At 47.6% G+C, this 27,233-nt stretch overlaps 2 protein-coding genes across 2 annotated transcripts in view; both read right to left on the bottom strand.

Moving 5' to 3' along the window:
- Nucleotides 1-1,600: 1,600 nt before the first annotated feature.
- PTPRM (protein tyrosine phosphatase receptor type M) overlaps nucleotides 1,601-27,233 on the bottom strand; it is an 812,937-nt gene continuing 787,304 nt past the window's right edge. The window contains exons 29-35 of the mRNA XM_044921209.1: nucleotides 26,032-26,181; nucleotides 25,132-25,305; nucleotides 23,762-23,893; nucleotides 20,093-20,218; nucleotides 18,076-18,239; nucleotides 10,052-10,187; nucleotides 1,601-2,442 (exon numbers count right to left, since the gene is read on the bottom strand). Of these exons, the coding sequence (XP_044777144.1) occupies nucleotides 2,389-2,442; nucleotides 10,052-10,187; nucleotides 18,076-18,239; nucleotides 20,093-20,218; nucleotides 23,762-23,893; nucleotides 25,132-25,305; nucleotides 26,032-26,181 (936 nt within the window). The 3' untranslated portion in view covers nucleotides 1,601-2,388. The remainder of the gene's footprint in view (nucleotides 2,443-10,051; nucleotides 10,188-18,075; nucleotides 18,240-20,092; nucleotides 20,219-23,761; nucleotides 23,894-25,131; nucleotides 25,306-26,031; nucleotides 26,182-27,233) is intronic.
- LOC123326635 lies at nucleotides 13,339-15,769 on the bottom strand. The gene has a single exon (XM_044921210.1). The coding sequence runs from the start codon at nucleotides 14,161-14,163 to the stop codon at nucleotides 13,414-13,416; it is 750 nt and encodes a 249-aa protein (XP_044777145.1). The 5' UTR covers nucleotides 14,164-15,769; the 3' UTR covers nucleotides 13,339-13,413.

Genomic DNA, 27,233 nt, shown 5'->3' with positions numbered 1-27,233 from the left:
TCAGATTGGATAAAAAAAACAAGACCCAATTGATAGGCTTGGTAAATGGTTTTCCACCCCTTCACTTTCTTTTTTTATAAGATTTTATTTATTTATTTGACAGAGTGAGAGAGAGAGCGAGAGCAGGAACACAGGGGGAGCGGGAGAGGGAGAGAAGCAGGCTTCCCGCAGAGCAGGAAGTGTTAATTATCAATTTCACCAATCTCAGGCCACTTCTGTGCCATCCTGAGGTGGCTTCTCGGCATCCCCTGGCTAAGGGAATGAAGGCCCCAGTCATGTCTTCATAGGAGAGAACGGAGGGCGCTATCTTCCCCTCTGGTCACAGGCCAGCTGGCACACACTGGGTACAGCTTCCCACGTGTCCATCCCTAGTCCTGTGTCCTGGGGAACCCATTTTGAAGAGTACACAAAGAGCAGTTTTTTACATTTTAGGAGTCTATGAAAGAGAATTGCATGGGGATGGTTAGAGTCCAAGGTGCAGGAGGAGCCAAGCAGTGAGGCATTTCGTCTGGAGCCCCAGCTCAGCACTGGCCTGCTCTCCCTGTGTTTTTATGGTGACCCATCCCCTTCAGGGGCACTGGGAAATCCCTCTAGTCAGGGCAGTATGCATCATGTACTCACCACAGGCCTAAGATGCAGGCATCAACCTCAGTCCCCTGGGTGGACGACCTCTGCTCTTGTCGTCCTTACCAAGGTCCCCAGAGCGGGCAGGAATCACCACCCTCCAGCCTCCCCATTTTCCAGAGTGGGCGATGGGTCCCATATCCCTGTCTCAGCAGGAGCGGCATTTCCTTTTACTGGGTGTTGTAACGAGGGGGCCTGTGACTCTGCCGCTGTCCCTCTGCCTCCCCGGGGTCCTGGAGGCACCTGGCACCAACCGGCTGGGGTGACTTTGGACAGGTTATTTAATGTCTTCCAACCTGAGTCTCTCCAGCTGTAAGATGACTCCATTACTGTCACGGGGAGGACCTGCTGCCTCTTGGGTACGTGCCCTGCATAGTTTCTGACATAGAACTGGGTGTTTGGTAAAAGTTCATCCTCATTGTCTGTTAGAAATCATTTAACTTAGCCTGCAGCTCAGTTTGAAGAGATACTGTAAGTGCACGGCCTACCCTCCTCCTTCAGAGGTCAGGCAGAGCCCTTGAGGAGTGAGGAGCAGGCTGCCCTGCGTGATCTTTCCCTCTGACAGGGACTGTCTTGTTCAGCTTTGTGTCCTGCTTAAATGCACTCTGATCCTTTAACCCTTCAAAAAGTGTTCTCTCAGCAAGTTTCAGGTTTGAATGAGGCCTGGAGAGGACATAGGTCACCCACGCTGGCTGAGGTGAAACAGAGAAAGGAAGAGGTTGTTTTAGTCAGGAAGCCGGGCCCCGGCATCAGCCCAGCACACTCTGAAACACTGTGCCAGGGGTGGGCGTCTCTGGGGCTTGGGTTTCCTCAGCCCCGGGGAGGCTCCCAGGATGGGCCAGGATTTCTCACTGACAGAAGTTCTCTCTCGAAAATCCCGACCCTACCTGCTCCAGGCCAACAGACCCCATCTTCCTACAGTGACCGGGGCTGCCCCCATTGCCGGGGTGCTGGGACACCAGGAATACAGCGAGACTGGTCACGGGTCTTTATTTATTGAGAAAGAATTCACACAAGGTCACATCATACAATCAGTCATTTCCTGTGCTTCATAAAAATGATTGTCATTCACTGTGCTTCACAAAAATTTCTTTTAATGAATAAATAATTTGATGAAATCAAAAATATTTACAATATAAACAAAGGGAAGAGCTTTGGATCTGTGAATCTGATCGTCGAGCTTTGCATTTTTGAACTGACTTCTTCCAAGCTTTTCCCTTGCAAACAATACAAATCTGATAGAAACAACTCATACAACATATCTTTGTTCATTATACGTTTATCGGTTAGTCTTGGAAAGGTACATAAGCTTATACTATGCAACATGTTAAAATACAAATATTAACTAAAATAATATATTATCATAATGCCAGGTAACATTCTCCACAAAACAAAAATGTACACTCAGCCGTAACAATAACAAAGGTTCACGGGCCACAAAATAATACTCCAAAGGTACAAACTCCTTCATAAGAATATAATTGTGCTCTTCAGTTTACCAGATGTCTACACTGCTCTAACAAGCCGATGCCTAGGACAATATTTGATGACTCTGCTGTGTGTGGTTTTCCGTCAGGCAGCAGCATTGCTGGGAATTGGGCAGTGCAAAGCAGTTTTAGAAACACTTTCTTGGGCTCTTAAAAAGAGCCAATTATGCAAAGCAAAATAAGCATATTGAGAAGTCTTCATCTCATCAACACAAATACCATGGAACGTCTTGGCTTTGTGGAATGAAAGGGTTGGTGTGCAGAGCTGTTTATGCCATCAGCCAGAATTCAAGTATTCCAGAGCCACCTCGTAGCAGAACTTGTACTGATCCTGGAAAGCAGAAGGGCAAAGATGTCAGCTATGTGATATCCAAAGGCCGGTGTCATTGAAGCAATTATGCCAGATTAGGGTTCTAATTGGAAGAAATCCAACTGAGAAGGATTTGAATCAGCAATGAATCAGAAAATCACGGTTGTGAACCACAAACCTATCCGCTGTCTGGAGACGATCCCCACAAGGCCTGATGAAAGGTATTTTGACATCTACCTTCACTAGAATTTCTGGAAAGTTCTGGACAACTGGAACACATACAGTGTGTTTGTCCACACATATATGTTTACCTTTACATCAACATCCTGAACACAAAGTATGGGAAAATCAAGAGGTAGGAGGGAAAAAAAATGAAGTCTGGGGGAAATAACTGCGATTTGCTCATACAAGGGCCTCAACAAATAAATGCGTCACTCCTGGCCCAACTATACCCTAGATTTTCAGTCAGCAGGATGTCTCCCATTTTATGAGACTTTATCAAGCACCTCTTAAATACCAAGCACCTTGACCTGGTCCCTGACTTTGAGAAGCCCAGGGTCCAGCGAGGAGGCTAAGACCAGTATCCAATGATAACACATGGCACGGAGTTGAGCCAGGGCCCAAGAATGGTCCCCCGATATAGGTGCAGTGGAGTAGAGAGCAGAACTTCCTAGGGAGGACCTGCAAAGAGGGAGCAGGTGACTAACTGCTAACTCCTAATGGGGGTTAAAACTGGCATCCCAGGTAGAGGAACTGGGTAAGTTCCCCAGAGGGGAAGTGTTGGGATACCCACTGGGAGCCACCTCTCAGCTGTTAATCAGGCAATAAAGGCATTTTTCTTGAGCACAGCTTTCTCAGATCATGGACCGCAGCCTAAGGAAGACCTCCATGAGGTCCTGGCGCAGCTGGGGTCTCAGGTGTCAGGAGAGGGCATTCTGCACCTGTGTTTGAGTGGTGTGCTGCTGGACGCTCACCTGGGTGTGGCCTCTGAGCCAAGCAGAGGGACACAGCAGTTGAGGATGCTTCTATTTGCCACCTGGCAGCAGCCCAGCAGCTGGGACAGAGGGCTCAGCATCTAGAAGGCTCTCTTCCCATCTCCGGAAGAGAGAAGCTTTCACAAGGTGTAAGAGTGCACACCACAGTCTCACTACCCAACACAATGGCCACAACCAAGGAAATGGATCTATTATATTTGGGTTTGCCAAATTAATTAAAACTAAATTTCCATTTTTGGGATATGTGCCTCTTAATTAATTAGTCACTGCAATTTTCTTGTCTTCACCTACATTTTCTTCTCTATATGCCCCACTAGTCCAACCTATGTATTTGAAGACAAGAGCCATACTTTATCCCTTTGTGTGTAATACACCAGTCTTTAGCACAGCACCTGACATACAGTTGGGGGTGTCAAACGTTGGCTGTATATGTAAATGATGACAAAATACGAGTTTAGCAGCATTTCATTCAACCTAGTAAACACTGAAGGCTAGAGACTAGGGAGTTTAAGATGCAGCTTTAGTCCTTCAGGAGTTCACAATCTGGAGGGGAAGACAGGAAGCAGACAGACCATCTCAACATACTAGAGGGGCCACAAGATTAAAACATCAGTAGCAGTAGCACCCACCAGGATGGCTAAGATAAAAAAAGACAGACAATAACAAGCATTGGTGAGGACGAGGAGAAACTGGATGCTCATACGCTGCCAGTGGGAATGTGAAAGGTGCAGCCCCTTTGGGAAATCCTCTGGCAAGTCCTCAAAAGGTTAAACGGAAGAGTTACCCCGTGGACCAGCAATTCCTCTCCTAGGTATATGCCCAAGAGAACTGAACATATGTCTACACCAAAGCTTTCTGATTCATATTTCAGGATTTGATACTTTCATTTTCAAAATATTTAAAAGAAACCATTTGCATTTCAAAATTCTAAAAGGCCATGTTGTCAGATCGCCAGGCTAACATATTGGCTATGAAGTGGTCAACCCTGTTCTCCTGTCTCCTTCACGGAGACAGTTAATGTTTTTCATGGAAATCTGAGAGATCCAATTACTTACTGCATAAACATGGGTTTGCATAAACCTAATCGCGAAATTTCAGTGCCTACTATGAACCATCCTTTTAACATGTGATCATGCATTTAGCGAGTCATATAGCTGCTGGCCTCCGGCCACAACTCCAAAAAGATTTGGGCTTCACTGCTAAGGGGCTGCTGTGTTGAAAAATCACTGAAGCTGCCCTGTCCCAGGCATGACTACAGTTTTCAAAATGAATTCGCCATCATCTCATCCCTCCTAACAAACTGTCAATCCCAATAGATTCTGTGATGACTGGTTTCTGAATCAGAAAAATAAAGGGAGTGAGAATGAAGACCATAAATTGTTGCGGGTGCCCTCCCCCAAGCACCCCAGGAAATGCCTGAAATCCTCCTCTGTTGCAAACTATTACCCTTGATCGCCAGGTACAGGCCTGTCTTCTGCGTTTTCCTCTCTCAGCTTGCTTGCTTTTGAGCGGTGTAATTAAGCCACACGAACTATTCCTGTGCTTCAGGGAGAAAAAAAGAACATTTCTGCCTCGGTCCCAAGTTCTCCTGATTGGGCAACATTAGCTGGCTTTGGGCATGAAAAAGTGACATGAGCAGGGGTTGTCCTTGGGCCGGACCGGAACCAGGGCAGCCAGCTACTCTCCTCCCAAGTCCCCGACCCCACCTTCACTGCAGCCCCACCTCCTGTTCTCCTGAAGAGGGAGAAAGTGAACTCTAAAGAGGCACCTACAAGCTAGATTCTGTTTTAAAGCCCCCACCCCCCACCCTGTTCACTCAGTGAGGACATCACGAGGCCACGAGGCCTGAAAGTGACTTTGGGGAGCTCCCTGAAGGGCTCAAGCTGTGCCTGTGTCAGCCCAAGCTGCCTCGTGTCTGAGGAACTTGGGGCCCTGCAGTCCCTCTGGGCACTTCCAAGGCCCCGCGCTGCCTGCCCGAGAAGATTCAGAGAGCAGTCTGCGTGGCTCACCTGGGGCAGCACTGCCCTCGTGATGCACTTGCTTTTTGAACCTAAAACAAGTTTCACAATTTCACCTGCTGACAGGTCCCACAGTCTGGAAAAACCCTTTTGACTGATGTCCCTGCCTGGAGAGTCAAGTGGTCCCCAGCGTGCCAATCACCATGGGTGGGGCCGTCTGCTTCGAAGTTCCCAGCACGTTCCCAGCCAAGGCGATCCCTCGATGAGACAGCGGTGTGTCTCTGACAACACACAGAATGGGCCATTACTTTCATCTCTGCCTTTAAAAATGTAGGGAGGACATTCTTCCCTCAGAGGCCCACACACAGTTTGTGCCTGGTTCCCTAGTGAGACTCATCAGTGTGTAGCCATGGCCTCCCTGGGTTCTAAAAGCAGCGAGGGGCCGCTCAGGATGGGCAGGGGTCTGGGTGCAGGGAAGAAATATGCTGTCATGCAGCAAATATCTACTGGGTCCTCCTCAGAGCTGGCAGAGTCTGGGGTGGGGGAGGGCACAGGGCTTTCACGGAGATTACTTCCTTCAGAGTGCAGGAAGGCTGACCGCGGGAACACTTGAGGAGAATGGCTGCTTCTTCAGGTGTGGCAGGGCCAGGCCCAAGGGAAGGGGAGTGCCCCCAAGTGTCTCCCGAGATGGGCCACACTGTTCCTCTCTGACTCCCCGCCTGGGGCCTATGGGGGTCCTACAGACGAGATCAGGCACATACAGGGTGGTATGGCTGTCGCCCACACACGTACATTCACCCCTCCTCCACCCCCCCACCTCCCTCCCCCACCTCCTTTCAAATAGCCTGTATGTCTCACAGTTCACAGGTGACCTCTTGGAGGGGGGGGGGGGCAGTTCATACACACAGGTTAGTAGATTCATTGTGTTGTCCACGTGAGAGGGAGGCCCCACACTCCATGCCATTTTGTAGGGAGTACTTTGCACTGAATATTATTTCAGTATACTGAAGGGCCAAGTGGGGCTGGGTGTGGGTAGCCAGCTTCAAATTATAGATATTGGGAGATACTGGCAGAGGGCTGGGTCTGAGCACGAGGGATGGAGGGATAGAGGTGGGGGTGGTGGGGAGGTGGGTTTGGACATGCTCTGCAGCCAGCATGAGGAAAGGGACAGGTTGCTCACCCTGGTGAGCCATGTTCTCACCTGCAGCCCACCAAACTCACTCGTCTTGGGCTCCATCTGCCATAATTGGTCTGGGGCATGGCCTGGGCCTTGGCATTTGTGACAGCACCTCAAGTGATTCCAATGGACAGCCCTGGCTGAGAGCCATCTAGACGGGGCACCAAGGTTCTTGACCCTACCACACATTAGAATCACCTGGGGTGCTTTTAACATCCGGCTGCCACAGTCAGGCCCCAGATCAACTGAATCATGGTCTCTGGGGTGGGCCCAGGGTTCAGGATTCTTTAAAGCTTTCATTAAAAAAAAAAAAGCCAATTTATAGAAACAGATTAAATGGTGGTTGCCAGGAGCTGGGGGTGAGTAAATGAGGTGATGTTGGTCAAGGGCACAAATTTTCAGTTACAAGAAGTTTTGGGGATCTAATGTACAGCACGGTGACTATAGTTAGTGATACAGTATTGTATATTGGAAAGTTGTGGAGGATAGATCTTAAGCATTCTCCCCACAGACACACATGAGTCAAGTATGTTACCTAAGTGGGGTGATGGATATGTTAACTATCTTGATCTTGGTAACCACTGTACAATGTATATGTATGTCACATCTCATCATGTTGGCTAGAGTTCCCCCACCTCCCAGGAGATAATATGTTTCTTGAGGAAAGATCTGTTCCCCAAAGATTGTTTCTTTGTTAAAACAGAGCCCTGGGGGAAGAAAAATAAAATGGAGCTCTGGAAACTTCTAAAGCCCAGTGAGGACAAAAGTGAGAGAGGAGATGTTTGCTGAAGCAGCCCATTTCCCCGGAAACTTCAAAGGAGCTCAGGCACTGGGGACTCCATCTGAATCTAACCAGGCAAGAAGGAGGTAGGAGGGAGCACCCCCCTGCCCCCGCAACTGAGCACATCCTGTAGGGCCCAGGCCTGGGCCCTCCACACCCCATTCCCTCTGCCTCCCCAGCCGGCCAGCACAGAAGTGCGCTCCAGGACTTTCTGGAACACATTTCATCATTCTAAGATGCATCTAGGAAGACTCAGTACTCTGTGCTTTTCAGTTGCTGGTACAACAGTTTGTGCTTAGGAGAGACTCAGGTCTCAGATGGTCTTTTATGCCCAATGAAATTGATTGGGTTTTATCACCCTGACCTGAGTTAATTAATTCCCTCAGCCAACATACTGCCTATATAAATATATATGACTGCCTAACTAAAAGAAACGGTACTTGTAAGCAAAAACAAACAAACGACATGGGTCCTTACTCAATTCAGGAAGCTTCTAGCCCACTGAAAAGAGCCCTGTGACATTTCTTTCCTCGGGTCACCAGATTTTACCTATTATTTTGCTAACAGTCATTGTAACAAATTTATCAGGCATTCTTCCAGGAAACTGAAAACTTGCCTTATATTTTTCAGCATGGACCTTATCCTAGAACTGGTACTGACCCTCAGAAGTTTGGGCATCCAAAGATCCTATTTTCTCTATCTGAGTAACACCTCATCACAGAAACGCCTGAGAGTGGGCTCCCTGCTGGTCCAAGCACCTACATGTCCATTCAGTTCATGAAGAATCACCTCCACCCTTTAGTCTGCACCACTGATTTGGAAAAAGCCACATTGTTTCTGCACATAAAAATTCGTGAGTGAGGAAAGCTGCAGCCAGAGCCATTAGCGGAAAGGCCCCAGATCAAATGGAAGCTACACATCTGTCCCTGAATCCCAGAGATTAAATGCCAATAAAGACAGAATATTTTAATTTAGGCATTTGCTTCCATCTTCTGCCCACCTTCTTATCTGTCTTAAACTCAGGCCACTTCTGATGGCCCAGCTGCTCTATCTCACCTGCTCCCAGCCCAGAAGAGAGTTCCGTGGTGGTTCAACTCTTCAACACTCAAGGGTGGTCCCAGGGAGTGAGATAGTTCTCTGCCTCTGGAGGAGCTGGTTCTATTGAAGCCTGCACATGGGACACAACAGCCAGCCTTTCAGCCCATCCACACGAAATCTGTGCCTCCGTAAAAGGCACTGGGCGTGGGGCCTGGCACATATTAAGCACCATGTGAATACCAGCTGCTAGCTGCCACCTCCTCTTCCTCACCCAACCAGCTCACATATACCTGCTGGCTGCAGGATGCTCTGTAGACACCCGCGCTCTCAAGACCCACTTTCTCATCTTTGCGTTTTTCAGCAACACTTTCACATATATTGTCTTATGGGATCACCTCAATAAGCCAACATTATCCTTGGTTTACACGACTCGGGCTCAGGAAAGCTAAGTGCCCGGCCCGAGAAGACTTAAATGGCCAAGTTCATTGTCACTTGACTTGAATTAGTAGCATTGCTGAGATGAGAATTTGGGTTTTCCTGGGGCCTCCCCTAGGGCGGGGAGGAGAGGGGGCAGCAGGCTGGGGGGCATGGTCCATTCTCCACAGAAGCCAAGGTGCTACCTGCTGATGGTTTTGGGAGTTTGCACCTGGCCAAACAGGCATCCGCCTCCCAAATTCCCCAAGCAGCACCGTGCTTCTTGGAAACATCAAGCAGGACACATGTACCTGGGGGAAGCAGATGCCCTGGGAGAGTGACTTGTGCAGAGGAGGACGTGTCCCAGGAGTGGGTCAGCATTGGTGACTATCATTACCCAGCCTGGGGCACAGCTAGGATGACTGGGACCGTGGCTACTCCCTCAATGTTAGCTCGAATCTCCACTCCTTCTTTAGTCCCTTTCTTATATTTTAAATTTGAAGCCCACTGCTGCAGGGCCGTGGGCCGGGTCGCGTGGGCTTTCCAGGTGTGGCGTGGGCACCAGCCGTGTCTTCCTCCTTCTCCCCACCCCAGGCCATTCTCCCAACCTTGGGATCTGTCCCACCGTTTCCTTCAGATCCTTCTTCCACTAGCAGAGAAGTACAAACACCTAATCTGAAAGCTTCCTCCTTCAAGCTATTCTACTCACAAGCGGCAGTGGCTGGCATTTTAATAGCGGCACGCAAGAAAGAGATCTGAAATACTCTAAGAAAATAACTGCACGTAGTCCTTTGTTTCTCTGCTCCTCTGTCCTCATCTCAGATATGGCCACCAGAATTAAACACAATATTCTGGATGTCAAACTAAAATTCACAGCTTTGATAAATATTAGGTGATTAAGCTATTTATAAAATCTATAATTTGAAAATCTGGCATTTCGGGTGCTATGATTATTCCTTCCCCGCGAAGACTAAGTGCTTAACCATGTGGAAGGCACTGCCAAGAACGGAAATGAATAAGGATGTTCACTTGTGAGTTTCAACTCTTTCCACGTTGCCTGCGTGTGGAGATGAAGTCTCCCTGTGAAAAGCCAAGTGAGAGAGGAAGAGGGAGAAAAGCCCTTGCAAGCAAAGCGATTCCATTATGCTCCTGAAAACGAGTCTCCCCCAACCCCCCCCCCCCCGTGAATCAGCATCACCGCCAACTACGTCCCCTAAGCGGGAAAATGCCCCATTCTGCAGGACGGAGGGAGGGGAGGGGGGCTTACCAGGAGGTCCACCATGTTGGGCTTGTTGTTCCTCAGCGTCTTCACCGCGTGGAAGACGTCCACCGTCCTCTGGTGCCGGAGCATCTCACAGACGATGCTGATGGCACAGAACGTCCCACTACGGCCTCCCCCGTTCCTGTCGGAAGAGAAATCAGATGGTTGCGTTTGCCCTCGCACTACCTGCTCACCTGCCGCCTGAGCCCTGGACAACAGGTCACGGTGAGGGCCTCAGAGGCCAGGGGAATGCTCCCCCACCCCGGCCTGATTCTTTCAATTAGAGCAAATGGTGTTAATGAGCCTCAGTGCTGGGCCCATGAGTCACCTGACTGGAGGCGACGATCAACTGGCACATTCTGCTCTCCTAGCTTCGCCTCCGCCCTGGATTATATAATCTGATAAAGCATGCTATCAGTTTTTAGTCAAAGGGCCCATTCCGGAAAGTTTCCAGTGACCAATCACCTCATCTAGTATCTGCCACCAAAACCGGTGATGAGTGTTGGTTATGTTCCAAGATGGACTTGGCCTTAAAAAAAATCCATTAGTGTTTCATTATTTATCTCTAAAACATAAGGGCTCTTTCTGTTAAACTTTTCATTTTGAGCTAATTTTAGATGTACAGAATCATTGCAAACACAACGTGGCGAGTTCCCTGGCATACCCACCTCCCCCTGATGCGAACATCTTACAGTCATAGTAAGTGACCGGAACCAGGAAATTAACACTGGTGCAATAGTGTTAACTAAACTACAGGCCTTAGTCAAATATCACCAGTCAAATGTCACCAATGTCCTTTTTTTGGTCCAGGATCCAATCCCAGACCCCGCTTTGCACTGACTTGTCCTGGCTCTTTAGTCTCCTCCATCTGGGACAGGTCCTCAGTCTTTCCTTGTTTTTCTTGACCTTGACACTTTTGAAGAGTACTGATCAGTTATTTTGTAGAATACAAAATATAGAATGTAGATGTAGAAAGTAGCCATGGTTTTAATCTATAAGTTCCTCTTTGCTCTTTTTCTCTTAGCAATTTATTTTGAAGAAATGGGGTCTTCTTTCCTGGAGAGAGCCCCACATCCTGGGTTGTTCTCATTCATTGCATTTCTGTGACTCATTTAGCATGTTTCTCCCTAATCCTTATTTCCTATATATTGGGAGTTAGCTCCACAGCTTCATAAGAATTACATGTTTTTAAAGACAAGGATACCTTACAAGTATACTTTCATTAGGAAACCGGCACAAAATATCAAGTTGTCCCTTGTTTTGTGATTTTAAGATTGATCACTGTGTCAGAATGCCAGCTTGATCAGTTCATTATTAAGTCCCAAATCAGTTTTTTAAATAAAGTCTAATGGAACTACAATTAAGCTCACAAATGGTAAGTATATATCTCAGTTAATTTCCAAATGCATGTGCCACATAACCACCATTCAGATCAAGCTGCAGACCATGATTAGCCCCCCAGACCTCCCTCAGACTTCTTCCTCATCAATACCATCAGTAACTCAAAGATGAGCCCTGTTTTCATTTTTAGCGTCATAAATTTCTTTGGTCTGTTTTTGAATTTTGTATAAATGGAATCATTTGGTACATACTCTTTTGCATCTGGCTTATTTCACTTAATATTATCTGTGTGAGAATCATCCATCTTGTATCTATGGTTTGTTCTTTTTTTTTTTTTTTTAAGATTTTATTTATTTGACAGAGAGAAAGACAGCCAGAGAGGGAACATAAGCAGGGGGAGTGGGAGAGGGAGAAGCAGGCTTCCCACGGAGCAGGAAGCCTGATTCGGGGCTCGATCCCAGGACCCTGGGCTCATGACCTGAGCCGAAGGCAGACGCCTAATGACTGAGCCACCCAGGCGCCCCTATGGTTTGTTCTTTTATATTGCTCACAATAATCCCATTGACTGGATATACTACTGTATAATTTATCTATCTACCAGCTGAGGAATGTTTGGGCTGTTTCTAGTTTTCAGTATTATGAGTAAACCTGCCATAAAAATGTCTCCTGGTGCATATAGGACTCACTTCTGTAGTCATCTACCTGGGAGGGGAAGAGCTCAGAGAATATATTTATATTTAGCATTCAGTGTTGTTGTCAGACAGATCCAAAATGGCAGTACCATATTTACTTCCTGTCAGCAGGTACAGGAATTCCAGTTACTCTGCAGCTTCACCAACACTGGGTATCTTCATTTATTTGTTTGTCTTTTAAATTTCACCCATTCTGGTGAATGTGTAGAGGGCATCTGATTCTGGTTTTAGTGTGTATTATCCTGAAAATGAATAATGCTGAGTACCTTCTGTGTTTATGGGCCACGTACATCTTCTTTGTTTAAAAAATGAAATTCTTGTCAAGTCTATTGCTCAAACAACTGGGTCGATCTTTTCTTGTTGGCTTGCAGTAGTTAGGCATTCTGGCCATGAGTCTTTCGTCAAATGCACGTATCACAAAATTCTTTGCCCACTCTCCGTCTTGCTTTTTCACTCTCCTTGGTGTCTTTTGATGAACAGAAGTGCTTAACTTTAATGAAATCCTATTTTTCATTCTTTTGTGGCTAGCGTTCTCTGTCTTGGGTGACATCATCTTTGGTTACACCTCATGATCATGAAGGTTTTCTCCTGGAAGCTTCACTGTTTTCCTTTTCACATTTGGGCCCATGATCCATCTGGAAATGATTTCTGTATGCAGCATGAGGAGGGAGACCAGGTGGGCGGGCTGTCTTTTCCTGCTGCCCGCCCTGCAGGAGGTGTGTTGCTGTGGGGTCTTTGTTGTAAATCAGGTGACCTTGAGGTGTGGCTCCATTTCTGGATTTTCTCTTCTGCTCCATTAGCCTACTTTCTGTCTTCCCACTGATACCACACTGCTTTCCCCCCACCAGCTTTTCACTTGATGCTTTCAGCAGCTGTTGATGACCATTGTCTACATCCATTATCCTCAACAAGGGTTGCAAAATGGTGATCTCTTACTTCTATCCATTTCTTCTGGTTTTATGAGCTGGAAGACGTATAAAGAAAAAAAACCCCTATTTGCTCACCGTGAATGTACGTTTGGCTCAAGAAACCATTCCATTTACAGAACCTGGAGGCCTGTCTCCGGCAGGGACTGCTTCACCACAACCATTAGGTGGCGCTATGCTCTGCTGAATATAATGTTCTTACCTCAGAAATGAACAGCAGAGAGCTTTTGTGGTTCCATGCATTCTTTCCTGGCCTATGTTGGAGGATACGAATTCAACCTAACTTTGTTTCTCACAACTAGAAAATCTTCAATTTAGATTTATATCTAGTTTAGACCCCCTGGACCCCAGGGACAAATGGGACCACAAGGTCCTCCACTGCATCAGGGAGGTGGGGGGCCGCAAGGATTCATGGGACCACAAGGGCCCCAGGGCCTGCCCCAGGGGTTGCTGAGGCCTCAGGACATGCATGGGCCCCAAGGAATGCAGAGGCATCCTGGACCTCATGGCCCTTTGGGACCTCAAGGACCACCTGGACCACAGGGTAATTCTGGTCCTCAAGGTCATATGGGTCCTCAGGGTCCACCTGGCCCACAAGGTCACATAGGCCCTCAAGGCCCACCTGGTCCCCAGGGTCACTTGGGCCCTCAGGGACCTCCTGGTACTCAAGGTATGCAGGGACTACCTGGTCCCAGAGGAATGCAAGGACCTCCTCATCCTCATGGGATACAAGGTGGGCCAGGGTCTCAAGGGATCCAAGGTCCTGTGTCTCAGGGACCTCTGATGGGATTGAATCCAAGAGGAATGCAGGGTCCTCCAGGCCCCCGAGAAAATCAGGGTCCTGTTCCCCAAGGGATGATGATGGGCCATCCGCCTCAAGAGATGAGAGGACCTCACCCTCCAAGTGGACTGCTGGGACATGGCCCTCAGGAGATGCGAGGCCCTCAGGAGATGCGAGGCATGCAGGGGCCTCCAGCCCAAGGATCCATGCTGGGCCCCCCCCAGGAATTGTGAGGGCCTCCAGGCTCACAAGGTCAGCAGGGGCCGCCCCAGGGCTCTTTGGGGCCGCCACCCCAGGGTGGCATGCAAGGGCCCCCTGGACCTCAGGGACAGCAGAACCCGGCAAGAGGGCCACATCCATCTCAAGGGCCAATACCATTCCAGCAGCAGAAAACAGCTCTGCTAGGTGATGGGTCCCGGGCCCCCTTCAATCAGGAAGGACAGAACACAGGCCCCCCACCCCTGATACCAGGCCTAGGGCAGCAGGGAGCACAAGGTCGCATCCCCCCTCTTAACCCTGGACAAGGACCTGGCCCTAACAAAGGTGACTCACGCGGCCCTCCCAACCATCACATGGGCCCCATGTCAGAGAGGTGGCATGAGCAGAGCAGCGGCCCTGAGTACGGGCCCGAGAGGGGGCCTCTTTCCGGGGCGGCCAGGACTACAGGGGTCCCCCTGATAGGCGCGGCCCTCACCCCGACTTCCCTGATGACTTCAGCAGACCAGATGACTTCCACCCGGACAAGCGCTTTGGCCACCGATTACGTGAATTTGAGGGGCGAGGAGGACCTTTACCACAAGAAGAGAAGTGGAGGTGTGGGGGCCCCGGGCCTCCGTTTCCGCCTGATCACAGGGAATTCAGCGAGGGGGATGGCCGGGGAGCAGCCCGGGGCCCTCCAGGGGCTTGGGAAGGCCGCAGACCTGGAGATGAACGATTCCCCCGGGATCCTGAGGACCCACGTTTTCGAGGGCTCAGAGAAGAAAGCTTTAGAAGAGGAGCACCCCCAAGACATGAGGGCCGTGCCCCTCCCCAGAGGAAGGGACAGTTTTCCTGGTCCTGAAGACTTTGGTCCAGAGGAGAATTTTGATCCTTCTGATGAAGCAGCCCGAGGAAGAGATCTCAGAGGTCGAGGTCGGGGTACCCCACGAGGAGGAAGGAAGGGTTTACTCCCCACTCCTGATGAATTCCCTCGCTTTGAAGGAGGACGGAAACCAGACTCCTGGGATGGAAATAGAGAGCCAGGGCCAGGTCATGAACATTTCTGTGATGCTCCTCGCCCTGATCATCCCCCTCACGATGGTCATTCCCCAGCTAGCAGAGAACGTTTCTCTTCTCTCCAGGGCATGGACATGGCATCCCTGCCACCCCGAAAGCGTCCCTGGCATGATGGGCCAGGGACCTCGGAGCACAGAGAAATGGAAGCCCCAGGGGGTCCTTCTGAGGATCGAGAAGGCAAAGGCCGAGGGGGCCCAGGACCTTCCCAGAGAGTGCCAAAATCTGGGCGCTCCAGCTCCTTGGATGGAGATCACCATGATGGCTACCACAGAGACGAACCTTTTGGAGGCCCTCCAGGCAGCGGTACTCCTTCCAGAGGGGGCCGGAGTGGCAGTAACTGGGGGAGAGGGAGTAACATGAACTCTGGCCCGCCAAGGCGAGGAACTTCAAGGGGTGGTGGAAGGGGTCGGTAGAAGCTGATTCCCCTGAGGCCTCTCTGGACAGTATTTAAGAACTTCTTTTGGACTTACCAAGACAGACAAAAGGAAACCTGCACCATGTAGCCCTGAACTTTTTCTGGGGCAGCTGAATCCTAGGAGCCCCTAATGAGGTCTTCAAGATGAAGAGACTGCTGCTGGCTACCCAGAGTAGCTGGCCTTGTTCTGTCCTGTCCACCCTCACTGCCCTAACTCCCATTGTTTTGTGAAGATAAAAGCTGGAATCTTTTTTTTTTTAATTGTCACAAGACATGGAGCACCTCCACAAATTTAAGTTCATGTCCGATTGGAAATTTGTTTCTATATGTACAGTTTGTCAGAGAAAAAACATTAAGTTGTTTTGTATGAATACAGAATGTGATTTATGCAAGAAAATCACAAGAAAAAAGATTTATGTTTATTTTAGATTATATATATATATTTATAAATCTAAACAACAATAAACACTCTTACCAGGCACAGGTCTCATGCCCACCCTGATGCCAAGAGAGCAAGAGGCAGCCCCCTGGGAACCATGGGGACTTCCGAATTGGGGAAAATGTTTCCCAAGGAAAGATCAAGTTTCTCGTACCAGAAGAGGGGTGGGGTGCTGGGCTGGCAAGAGGGCAGAAACAACGGATGCCCACCACTGTCCACTCTAGAGAACAGCCCACTGTAGACATCACATGGAATGGTAATGTAATGGCTTAGTTCTGGGGTCACAGCTGGGTCTTGGGAGAGTATAGTCGTGGTTGTCTATGAGGTGCAGTGATTTAAGTGGTCTCTGTATCTTCCCCTCAGGCCTGTCCTGGTGCCTCAGCTTCCCCCAGTGTGATTCAGTCCTTTGGGTTACAGCACTGGCCCTTGTTAGGAAGCTCCAATCAAAGGGGGGGCACCACGCATGCATCACATTCCTAGTTCCAGATGCTGGCAGACTCCAAACACAGAAATGGGTATCTGCAGAGTGTTTTCAGTTTTTTTCAAAAGACCTAACAGATACAATACAAACCCTAACTAAAATGTCAATTTCCCTTGCTGGGACTATATCAGCTCACACTGGTGACCACCTCCCCCCCCCCCCCCCCGTTGTATTCTGATCAGAAGTTATATCTGCACTTAAATAAAAATGGGGATGTGCACTGCTAATCTTCTTTGACATTTTCTTGGTAGAGATGTTTTTAATGAACGGGGTCTATGAGAAGGAAGGGACGAGTAATAAACGCTGAGGACAAAGGATTGGGGCCTCTGGTTGAGGCTAAGTGTGAATGGGTTCATAAGACTCTTTTCAAGGGGCTGTCAGTTTCTGTAGGACAAGACACTGCCACCTTTTGACTCCTGGGAGGCAGGGCAGAGTTCTAGGGTATCACAGACCCTCCTGGGCCCCTGGGTGGGTGGCATCGCGTGAGGTATGGGAACCAAGGGGAGAAATCCAGGTCCTTAGGCAAGCTTATCATTTTAACTAGGGTTGGTCTGCCCAGAGTTAAACCTTATTTTCCCTTCAGCTTGGGAGAGACCTCACTGTGTGCTAATGAAACTCCACTGAAAAGAGACATAAGCTTATACTTGAAGTTTCCACAAATTCTCTAAACATCTTCCCTAACTGCCATGACTTTCTAATTGCTTGCTCCATTAAGCCAATCCCAGCTGGCTGATAAGCTACATATCATCACCAATGAGCAAATGCAGGTGAAAATGCTCTGAAAAGTGTGGCTGTCTCTATTCAAGGGCTCTCAACCTTGGCCGCACATTGAAATAATCTAGGAGTTTGAAAAAACAAGGATGTCTGGGGCCCATCCTCAGGGATTTTGATTTAATTGCTTTGGGTGTGGCCTGGGCATGGTTTTTGTTTTTCGTTGTTGTTGCTTTAAAAATCTTCCCAAATGACCCTCAATGTGCAGCCACAATTGGGAATCATTGCTCTGTAGCAGAGGTTTTCCCATTTGAGCGCCTTCTACATCTTCTGGCCTACAGACCACACTTTGGAGATACTGGTTCTAACCAAATCTTCCCTATATATGTACTTTCCCAGGCAAAAACCAAGACACAAACAAACACAACTCTCTTAAAAGACAATTCCTTTGAAAGACAGTTCCTTTGAAACTTCTAACATGATTTCCTATAGAATCACCAACTAGTGTGATGGTAAAGATGCTCTCACTGGCTTTGCCAAACCAGGAGGGGGCCCTGATTTGCAGCATTTGCTGATGTGGGTGATGTAAATGTCTCCACTGGGGATGACTTCAAGTTACCAACGGTTTAACAACCAGCTCAGAAAATTCCCCTAAACTTAACCCTTGGCTCTCAGGAGCTGGTAGGAGCCCAATGAACCCACTCACGTGTTTTTTTTGTGGGCGGGGAGGGACAATCACAAGGTCAGGGCTTATTTATATAGCAGTGATACCCCATCTGAATGCAAAATGTGCATATCTTGTTTTCTGCAAAGCAAACCAAATCCTTAACGAGGAGACAGATCATCTGCATTCACCCAGACCCACTGATTTCTTCTCCATTCATAGAGAGACAAAGGGTAGTAAATCAGGGGGGACAGCAGAGCGTTGGCCTGGCCCTTCTGAGGTACAGAACTCCCCTTAGCACTTACAAGCAGTGCACAACTGTGCGGCCTTCACCACCGTTGTATTCTTCCTGCCACTTATCCACTTGGCGAATGAGCTTCAAGAAGGAGCGCTTGGACACTGGCGTGTCCCTGTACATGGGCCAGCCCAGGAACTGGAATTGCTGCACCATCCGATATCCATCTTGGGGCTAGAAGGAATCAGGCAACAATCAGGGAGTGGAAAGAAAAAAGGCATTGTTTACTTGTGGAATACCAGCAGGCTGAGTCCACCTGCTTGGACTTCTCAGCAAAGTAGTCCATTACTAAAGAATAGGCCTGCCTATAAATACCGAAGGAAGCTTCCACTGGCCTGAAGACTTACGAGTTTTAATCTGGAGCTGTTATTAAAAAAACCAGGGGTTTTAAATGACAGGCCAGACAAATAAAAGTGAAGCAGAATGCTTACAGTTTTGCAAAAGCCAAGTGATAACACACAACGTGAGCATTGACCACATTGTGCAGTAAGGGGTAAAATGGGTTTCCTTTAATTGCAGGTAACTTAAGGGTAAGAAATAAATTATAATCCAGAGACGTTTGTGAGCTCAGGTTACACGGTGTTTGTCGTGAGCACAACATGGGTTTGCGTATGGGTGTGAATCTTGCTAAGATGTCAGTGGTCAATTAATCTTCACCTACGATTAAATGGAATTGAAGTATTCAAAGAGTTAGAAAAGCGGCAACAGTTTTGATCTGGCTGCAGCTAAATCACTTGGATCACGTCTCCCGCGGCCTTTGGCACCTTTGACGTGGGTGATCGCTCTCACTCTCTGACAGTTTCTTCCCCAGCTGTTCCTTCTCCACTCTCTGCCCTCTGTCTTGGCCTCCCTTTCTCCCAGACCTCTTTCCGATGGAAGTCCAGGCTCAGTCCTCAGGCCCCCTCTCTCTCTGACCTGATGAGCACACTCAGTCTCATGGCTTTCCAGACTCCAGTAAGTCATCATTTTACATCTCCAGGGTGGGCCTCTTCTGAGTTCCCCCTCCATATATCCAGGCCTACTTGATATGTCCACTTAGGTTTCTAACAGTCATCTCAAACCCAGACCGTTTCCTGGCCTTCTCTCCAATGCATGCCCTCCACCCCAAACAGTTCCATTATACCCATAGCCTTCCCTAACTCAGTTAATGTCAATTCCATTGGTCCATTTCTCAGGACCTGAATCTTGAGACCCACCCCCTAATCCCTGGGTTCCAGCCTATTCCCAAATCCTGTTGGCTCTGTCATGAGAATATATCAGCATCTCTGCCTCATGTACCTCCAACTGCTGCCACTGCATCCTCCTGTTGTCACTTCTCACTTGGATTATAATGGCCTCCTGACTGATCTGTTCTCAACCCAGAAGCTACAGTGCTCCTTTTTAATCATGTGATTCTTCTCTACTCAACCCTGTATCTGCTTCTCATTTCCTTTACAGCAAAAGCCCAAATCCTGGCAGTGGCCTGGAGGTCCTACACAGTCTGTCCCCTAGCCCCCCAAACCCTGGCCACTTTCCCTTTAGGTAGACAACTCTATTAGCTACTCTCACCTTCACTTACTGTGCTCTAGCCACATCAGCCTCCTGTTTCTGGACCTCACCAGAGAAGGCCCTACCTCAGGGCCTTTGTATTGACCATTGTTTCTGCCGGCAAAGCTGTCTCCACAGAGAGCTGTGTGGCTGTTCCCTCACTTCGATTGGGTCTTTGCTCACACGGGCATCTAGTTAAGACAGGGACTTGTTCTCCCTCCTGTTCATGGTCTTAGTGCTTTCGACCTCCCCACTTTTTTCCCTATAGCATTTATTGCTTCTAACATACTATATATATTATATCTATTATTTATTGTCTGTTTTCTCCCATTAGAACGTAAGCTCCATAAGGTCAGGGAGCTTTGTTTTGTTCACAAACACCTAGAATGTATTCCAAACTCCTAACTGGTAGGGACTGACACAGAGCGGGCACTCTAGATATTTAGTGAATGAGAAAATAATGAAACCAGAACATAAGTGACGTTGGCTGTGATTCTTACTCTGGCTGCATTATAAATACGGAATATCCTGCTGATGATGTCTTCTTCTAAGTCAGCAGAAACAAATTCCACTTGGATGGGGCCATGTCTGTGAACTCCATTCTCTGGCCAGTACTGCGGACACAACTGAATTCAAAACACAGAAATGTGAAGTTAATCATAGGAATAAATTGACTCCTGGGCACCTGGGTGGCTCAGTCGTTAAGCATCTGCCTTCGGCTCAGGTCATGAGCCCAGGGTCCTGGGATCGAGCCCCGCATCGGGCTCCCTGCTCCGTGGGAAGCCTGCTTCTCCCTCTCCCACTCCCCCTGCTTGTGTTCACTCTCTCGCTGTGTCTCTCTCTGTCAAATAAATAAAATCTTAAAAAAAAAAAAAAGGAATAAATTGACTCCTAACAGTTTGGATGAGGTCACTATTGACATTCAGTAAGTCTTAATACTTCCTTGATTCACTTCATTTTCTTTCCTCTCTCTTTTCCTCCCAGCAAGGACTTTCTTGTTGGCTGATTCCTCAGCTCCACCTGTCCTTCCAGTACTTTTTTCTTCATTTCTTCAGAAAGCATCTTTAAGCCACGAGCCATTCTGCTTTCCAAGGAGGCCATGTGGATGCTGTTCAATGCCCCCAATGCATCCCTTTGTAAGATCCCTTCTGCATGCCTTTATCCGGCCCTGGAGAGATGCCACTGGCTGCCATTACAAGAGCTAAGATACTTGAGATGGTGCACATACCTACTGATACACAAATCTCCATCCTCCCCCACGTGGGCTTGCTTTGTAATTTGTTATCACTTTTGGGAATAGGGCCATTCCCAAGATACTGATAACAGTGTTGGGTTGCATTTTCATGATCTGATCCAAATTCTCCCAGCTGAGATCTAGGAAACCTGATGTAATAAGAGTAAATGCTTTGCTGTTTTGCCTGGAGGTAGTTTTAATTAAAATCACAATTTCAAGCGCCAGGTATTGGTGATACCGGGTAACCAGAACTTTGTGTGAACGTGATGCTGGAAAGGGTGGCTTATGAAAGAGGCACCTATGTTTGCTACCACCCCACAGAAATACTAAACTTGCAGATAGGTGGGGAGAACCCCCAGGACTTTTCCTTCTCACAGACTTTTCCTAAAGTCCTGAGATGCTAATAGGCCTTTAATGTCTGAAATTAAACTTCTTTTGGGACTTGGTATCTAATGATGTTTTTGGGAGTAGAGTTTAATTTTTATCTTTCTGATTTACCCAAGGGACAAATGGCTTGTGGGGGGCCAAGAGGGAATTACTTCATTATCTTATAACTGGTTTCTATTGGGCCAAGAGCAGATGATAAACCTATCTCATTTTAAGCAGAATGATGTACCACAAAAGGCGAATCCACCTGTCGAATTTCCTTTTTTTTATGACTTTTATTTTCCAAAGTATCTAAAATCTTACCGTCAAAGGTTGTAAAGGTTGATTTATATCCAAGATTGCAAGATAGTTTTCAGCCAACAGCGAGTCAACTGAAACGGCAATCTCTCTCTATTACACAGAAGTTGAGGTTTGAACTTTACGATCAAGAATGAGGGTGGAATAACTAAGGGTACTTTTTATATTAGCTAAGTCTATAGTATTTTAAAAAATTACATTTATTTATTTTAAAATAATGCTTCCATAAAAATTTCCCTTCCTTACCAGCACTTCCTGGTGACAAGTTCTAAGACTGCCTTGTCAAATGACAGCATGCTGATGTTTATTTTTTCTTTATACCCAAGAGTACCCACTGTTAAAATTAACAGGCATTATGACGGGAAGTCGAGATGGTAACACAAGTCCTAACATGCACATTTGAACTGTTCTGCCCACTTTTCTCCACACTGAGCTAGCTGTGCTTTCTGCTTGCTTTCTCAGTTCAAGTCCTGATTAAAGCTCATCACTTACACCAGAGAAATATGAATGGCTTGGGCCAGTGCTTGGCACACTACATTCTGCACTCAGCCCAAGTAAACTGTGTAGAAAATGGCTTAAATGGTGCATAACATGTCCATGAACCGGATCTATAAATACTTAAAATAGTTGAGTGCTATTCTTGTACAACTGCAGAGACTTTAAGTTCAAACGCTCAGTTTAGTGTTCTCTAAATGACTGTGTCCCAGGAGCCTCTTTCTCTCACTCTGAAAATCAGCTCTGTCTGCCGAGTGGAATTGGACTCTTTGTCTCTCCTACCATGGTTGGCCAAGGCTTGGTTTGAATCCAGACAGTTTGGGTTTAGAATGCAGCTTTAGAATTCCAATACTGTCATTCAAAAAGAACAAAATCACTAATGTCTGATACACTGATATGAAAAAGGCAGTATATCACTGGAATGTTCCAGGATTCACATTAGGGGAAAGGGAATGATTCTGAAGAGGGAATAGTCACTTGTCCTCTAATGGTCTTTGGCTGAAGAATCTTAAATTAGTGAAATTTAACCCATGGCACCCACTGGTGCCATTTTGAGTTGGGCCTTTGAAGTTCCCTGAACTGTGGTGTCTGCTTGTCTTTAAAAATGGCTGCAATCTCTCTTTCGGAGAGAATCGGTGCGGAAGACTTCTAAAATATTTAAGTTTCTTAAGCAAAAAGGACTAGATGAGGACAAGGATTATCATTATTATTTCATTCACTAGCTTTCAGGCTACAGCCTTAACAATATCAAGTAGGGCCTCAAACATAATTAAAAACATTATAGAATTGAAGTGAATGTCCATAGAATTTATGGCAGATTGACGACAATAAAATGGATTTTAGGAAGGAAAAATCTTTTCCAGGCTGGATGCTGAAACACTTCAGACCCCTTTTTTTCTTTTTAAAACTTGTCTCTACCAGATAGAAAATTAATTCAGTTTCAGAACAAGTTTATTCTTAAAACGCAATAAGTCCACACTTTCCATAATGCTGTCTTGTCATGGCGGTCAAGCGTGCAGCCAACGTCGCCATCCCCTAATGCAATAAATTCAGCTCCTAAAGGGCCACTGTGCCAATGCCTGCTGACAAGGCCCTTTAGGGGAATGTTTCTAACCCCATTACTAGTACCCAAGTCAACACAGCCCTATTCTTTCTCTTTTTATGTGTAAGGGCAGCAGCTGGGGGAAAGCCGCATTTATCATTCTGAGCTTCTCTTGTGTTCAAGTGCCGGTTTCATTTCTTTTTACTATCTTTACCAAAGAGTTGACAAAAGTAATCGTTGTCCCTTAAAATCACTTGCCGGTCTCCACTGTCACCCCAGCATGACCCTCTCCACCTGCAGGCTCCAGGTGAGCCGTGCTGGTTGGGTGAGGGACTGCGTCAGGTGCTGCTCTGCTTTCTTCGGGGCTCCCTGGTTTGCTGGCTCTGTTTGGTGCAGGCGGTGCGACATCCTCATCTGGCAGCTCTGACTCCACCCATTACCCTGTATCTCCCTTTAGTTTGTATTTCCATCCTTTGGGAACAGCCAATTTCTGACCCTGTCTTGCCTGTCACTTCCACCAGCTATGATCTCCATCCGTCTTTTTGGTTTCAGATTACTTTCGCCCCCCCATCCCTAATTCCATCTGCTTTTCACATTTGCGTTTCAGCTCTGGCTCCCACTCGTCACCTGGCGTTTGTGACCTGGCACGGGGGCCTGCACTTCTCGATGCACAAGCAGAACAAACCCAGAGTTGACCCTGGGCACGAGTCTCACCTGGGCAGGATCCACATCATTTAGCATAACCACTGACGTGCAGTGATAATCCAGGACCAGTCTCCAGAAGTCTTTCACTGTGTTTGGCAAAGGATGCTGGGTGACTATAAAAGCCGAAGGCTGTTTATAGCTCTGCAAACACAAACAAGAAAGATCCAGATATACCCAGGAAAATGGAAAGGGAGGAAGCTTCAGTTATCTTGTACACATGGAAATTTGTGACATGGAACTCTGGGCACATTTAACAACTGCTGAATCCCAGCACCCCTGTCAACACCAAAACAGACTAAATATAGACTGATCTGCAGAATAATAATGATAAAGTATTCTCACTTTGACACCCAGAAAACTTAGTAAGTAGCTCTTACAAATTTTTTGATATATCTGCTAGAAAGGCAACATCAGCCCTACACGTAAGCATTTTAATGGAGAAAATGTAACTTTACAAAGTATGTACAATGAAAATACTTCTGCTTTTCCTAAAATTTGTTCGAGGGTCACTTCTATGGGTGATGGTGTTACTCATTCCTGCCACAGAAGGATACACATGCTTTTCACAGCTCTGGAGAGCTTCAAGTAAATTTAGGTACCTTTTTACTGATACCACACCAACAGAATTCAAGTTTCCATACTAGCCTTGAAAATATCCATTTACTTTTCCCATCAATCGAACAAGCAAATGTTCATTCAGTTAGAAGTAAACAGACTGACACGAAGTAATGAGTTGTGTGCTATCTGTCCCGACAGACCATTTTTTTCCCCCATGTTAATTACCGCCTAAATGAGGAGGACGGGATGAAAATAATGCTGCGAACCATATTATCCCACTTCTCTGCTTTAGTGACTTAATAGCTGTTCTCGCTCTCTGGCCAGCGGGTTAAAAAAGTGCTCACAGAGTACCCGGGACATGTTTCATTTATCAATACTTCCCGACTGGTGGTCTCCGGGAGACCGAGATCGTCGGCCGCGACGCAGAAACGTACGTGGAATCGGAAATGCGCTTTGTGGGGAAGATGGCTTGCGTCTTAAGAAAAGGAACGAACGGGGCGCCTGGGTGGCTCAGTTGGTTAAGCGACTGCCTTCGGCTCAGGTCATGATCCTGGAGTCCCTGGATCGAGTCTCGCATCGGGCTCCCTGCTTGGCAGGGAGTCTGCTTCTCCCTCTGACCCTCCCCCCTCTCATGTGCTCTCTCTCATTCTCTCTCTCTCAAATAAATAAATAAAATCTCTAAAAAAAAAAAAAAGAAAGAAAGAAAAGAAAAGGAACGAACAAGGGCCAGGGAGCGGAAGGAGAAGCCGCATCTTCCCGGCTGCTGCCCGGGAGGAAGGGCTTCCCGGTTCCTCCCGGGCAGGGCGCGCCGGCTGACTTACGTCCATGAGGGCGGCGTTGATGTAGTTGCTACTCTCCCCGTCGATGGTGATGAGGAAGGGCAGGCAGCGGTCCGGGGGCAGGATGTCCATGCAGCGGTTCTTCTCATGGTTCCGGGGCAGCAGCGCGATGCTGCAGTCTTCCACGCGCAGGGTTGGCGTCACCATGTTCAGGGTCTACCGGACAGCACGCGGACACGTGGGCAAGAGCACGCTGCGTGCCGCCCCGTCTCACCTTCACACTTCGGCAGGTCTGAGTGTCCTCAGCGGACGACCGGGTGCTCCTCGCCCCCACCTCCCCCTGCTCCCCCTCCCCACTCAGTGCCCTTTCCTCCCCCCTGGATTTTGTCCACAGACGGTGCCCATCAGATATAAGGGCCACCGTAGATCTGGAGAATTGGATTAGGTGCCATCTGGTCTGACGAGGGCTGGACATCTGGGTGCGTGGGGGGAAGAGGTTGGCTACAATTTGACTTAGAGTCAGGTACACTTAGACCGACCGCCCAGCAAGTACGGTGAGGGTACCTTGCTCGGTCTGGCTATACCCATGTACACTGTAGGACTGCCTGGTGTCTGCCTGCAAGGGGGCTTAATGGCTCTGCTAGACCAGTTGTTCTCAACCAGGTCCCTTTGCTCCCAGGGGCCCCGGCAATGTCTACACACAGTGTTGATTGTCACTGCTAGTGTGGTGGAGGTCTCCTGGCATCCAGGGAGTAGAAGCCAGGGGCTATTGCTAAACATCCTACAGGATAGCACTCACAGCCAAGAGTTAGCCAGCCCAAAATGTCAGTAATGCTGAAGTTGATAAGCTCTGTGTTGGCTCAGGGGTTCCAGAGCTGACTTTGAGAGACTTCTGAAGGAGCAAGGCCACAGCCAGCTCCCTCTCCCCCTCGCATGACTTACCCGGAACTCCTCTTTAATCTGGCTGGAGTTAGTCTGCGGATCCAGTTTGTTCATGTCATAATACAGAGACCTAACTTGGGAAGCAGGGACCGAGGTGTCACCACAAAGACAGGCTTCCAGGATGGCATCATGGATAAACACATACTGCTCCTGGAGAAGCAGAGGGGACGAGTTAGTGATAGAGAAACCAGGTGCATGGGGAGAACTAGAGAAGGGAAGACAGCGCCCTGCAGACAAGATAATGGGACAGTGGCCCGTCATGGACAATCCATTCCCGCCACAGCGAAACCAGGTGTAAGGACCTGACCGCTGTGAGGTGGGGATCCCGCTACCGGTAGTGCTGATGCCCCCGTGGGATGGCTGGCACGTATCCTGACTGGCCACAGGTAGCGCACGACAGGAGGAAGAGACACACGGGTTCAACGCAGAGAAGCATGACACAGATTGATGAAAACCACTCAGACACTGATAAATCCCAGGGCAAGCACTGTCATCTACGTAGCTGTGGCTTAACTACCTCTGTAATTCTGAGCCCACGAGTTTGGGACTCAACATTTCAGGTGAGGAGAGGAGCACAATCTCATCTCTCTGTCCTGAAAAGAGGCATTTGCTAACCAAGTCAACAGTGCAGAGAACGTCCAGGGAAACTTGACATCCCTATGAAAATAAATATTTCCAAGCACTTAGAACTACTTCTTTTGAAACATTAATGTGGTAATTACAAAAGTCCTTACGTGTCCGGAGAAGAGCTCTTATATGCAGGCACTAGTCCACAGCTTACAAAAGAGCCCTCTCATTCTAAAATGGCACAGATTTTCCCTACAATTAATCAGTAAAGTTTTACCATATTTATTATTGATCTTTAATTACATGAGATGCAAAAAGAGTCTCAATACTTTTTACTTCAATTTCAACAAATTATGAGGACTCTTAATTCTCAAAAACAGCCCAGTCCTAGTAACACCTCAGACACAGAGCAAGCAGGAAAGGGGATGTGGCACATTTGACTGGCTGTAAAATACATTAAAAAATACATTACTATCATTATCATCTTTAAAGCAAAGAATCCCTACTCCAGAGAAAAAAGATGATGAAAGCAGAATTTCTGCTATTTTTATTTAGGTTATTTGAAAATGGAATTAGGTTTTTGTAAACTTGAAACCAGTGGCTTTTGTAAACTTGAATGCAAAATCTAAATGGAA

Source organism: Neomonachus schauinslandi, chromosome 14 (assembly GCF_002201575.2).
Source record: "Neomonachus schauinslandi chromosome 14, ASM220157v2, whole genome shotgun sequence".
Lineage (NCBI taxonomy): Eukaryota > Metazoa > Chordata > Mammalia > Carnivora > Phocidae > Neomonachus > Neomonachus schauinslandi.
This window is presented reverse-complemented; position numbering and strand designations above follow the sequence as displayed.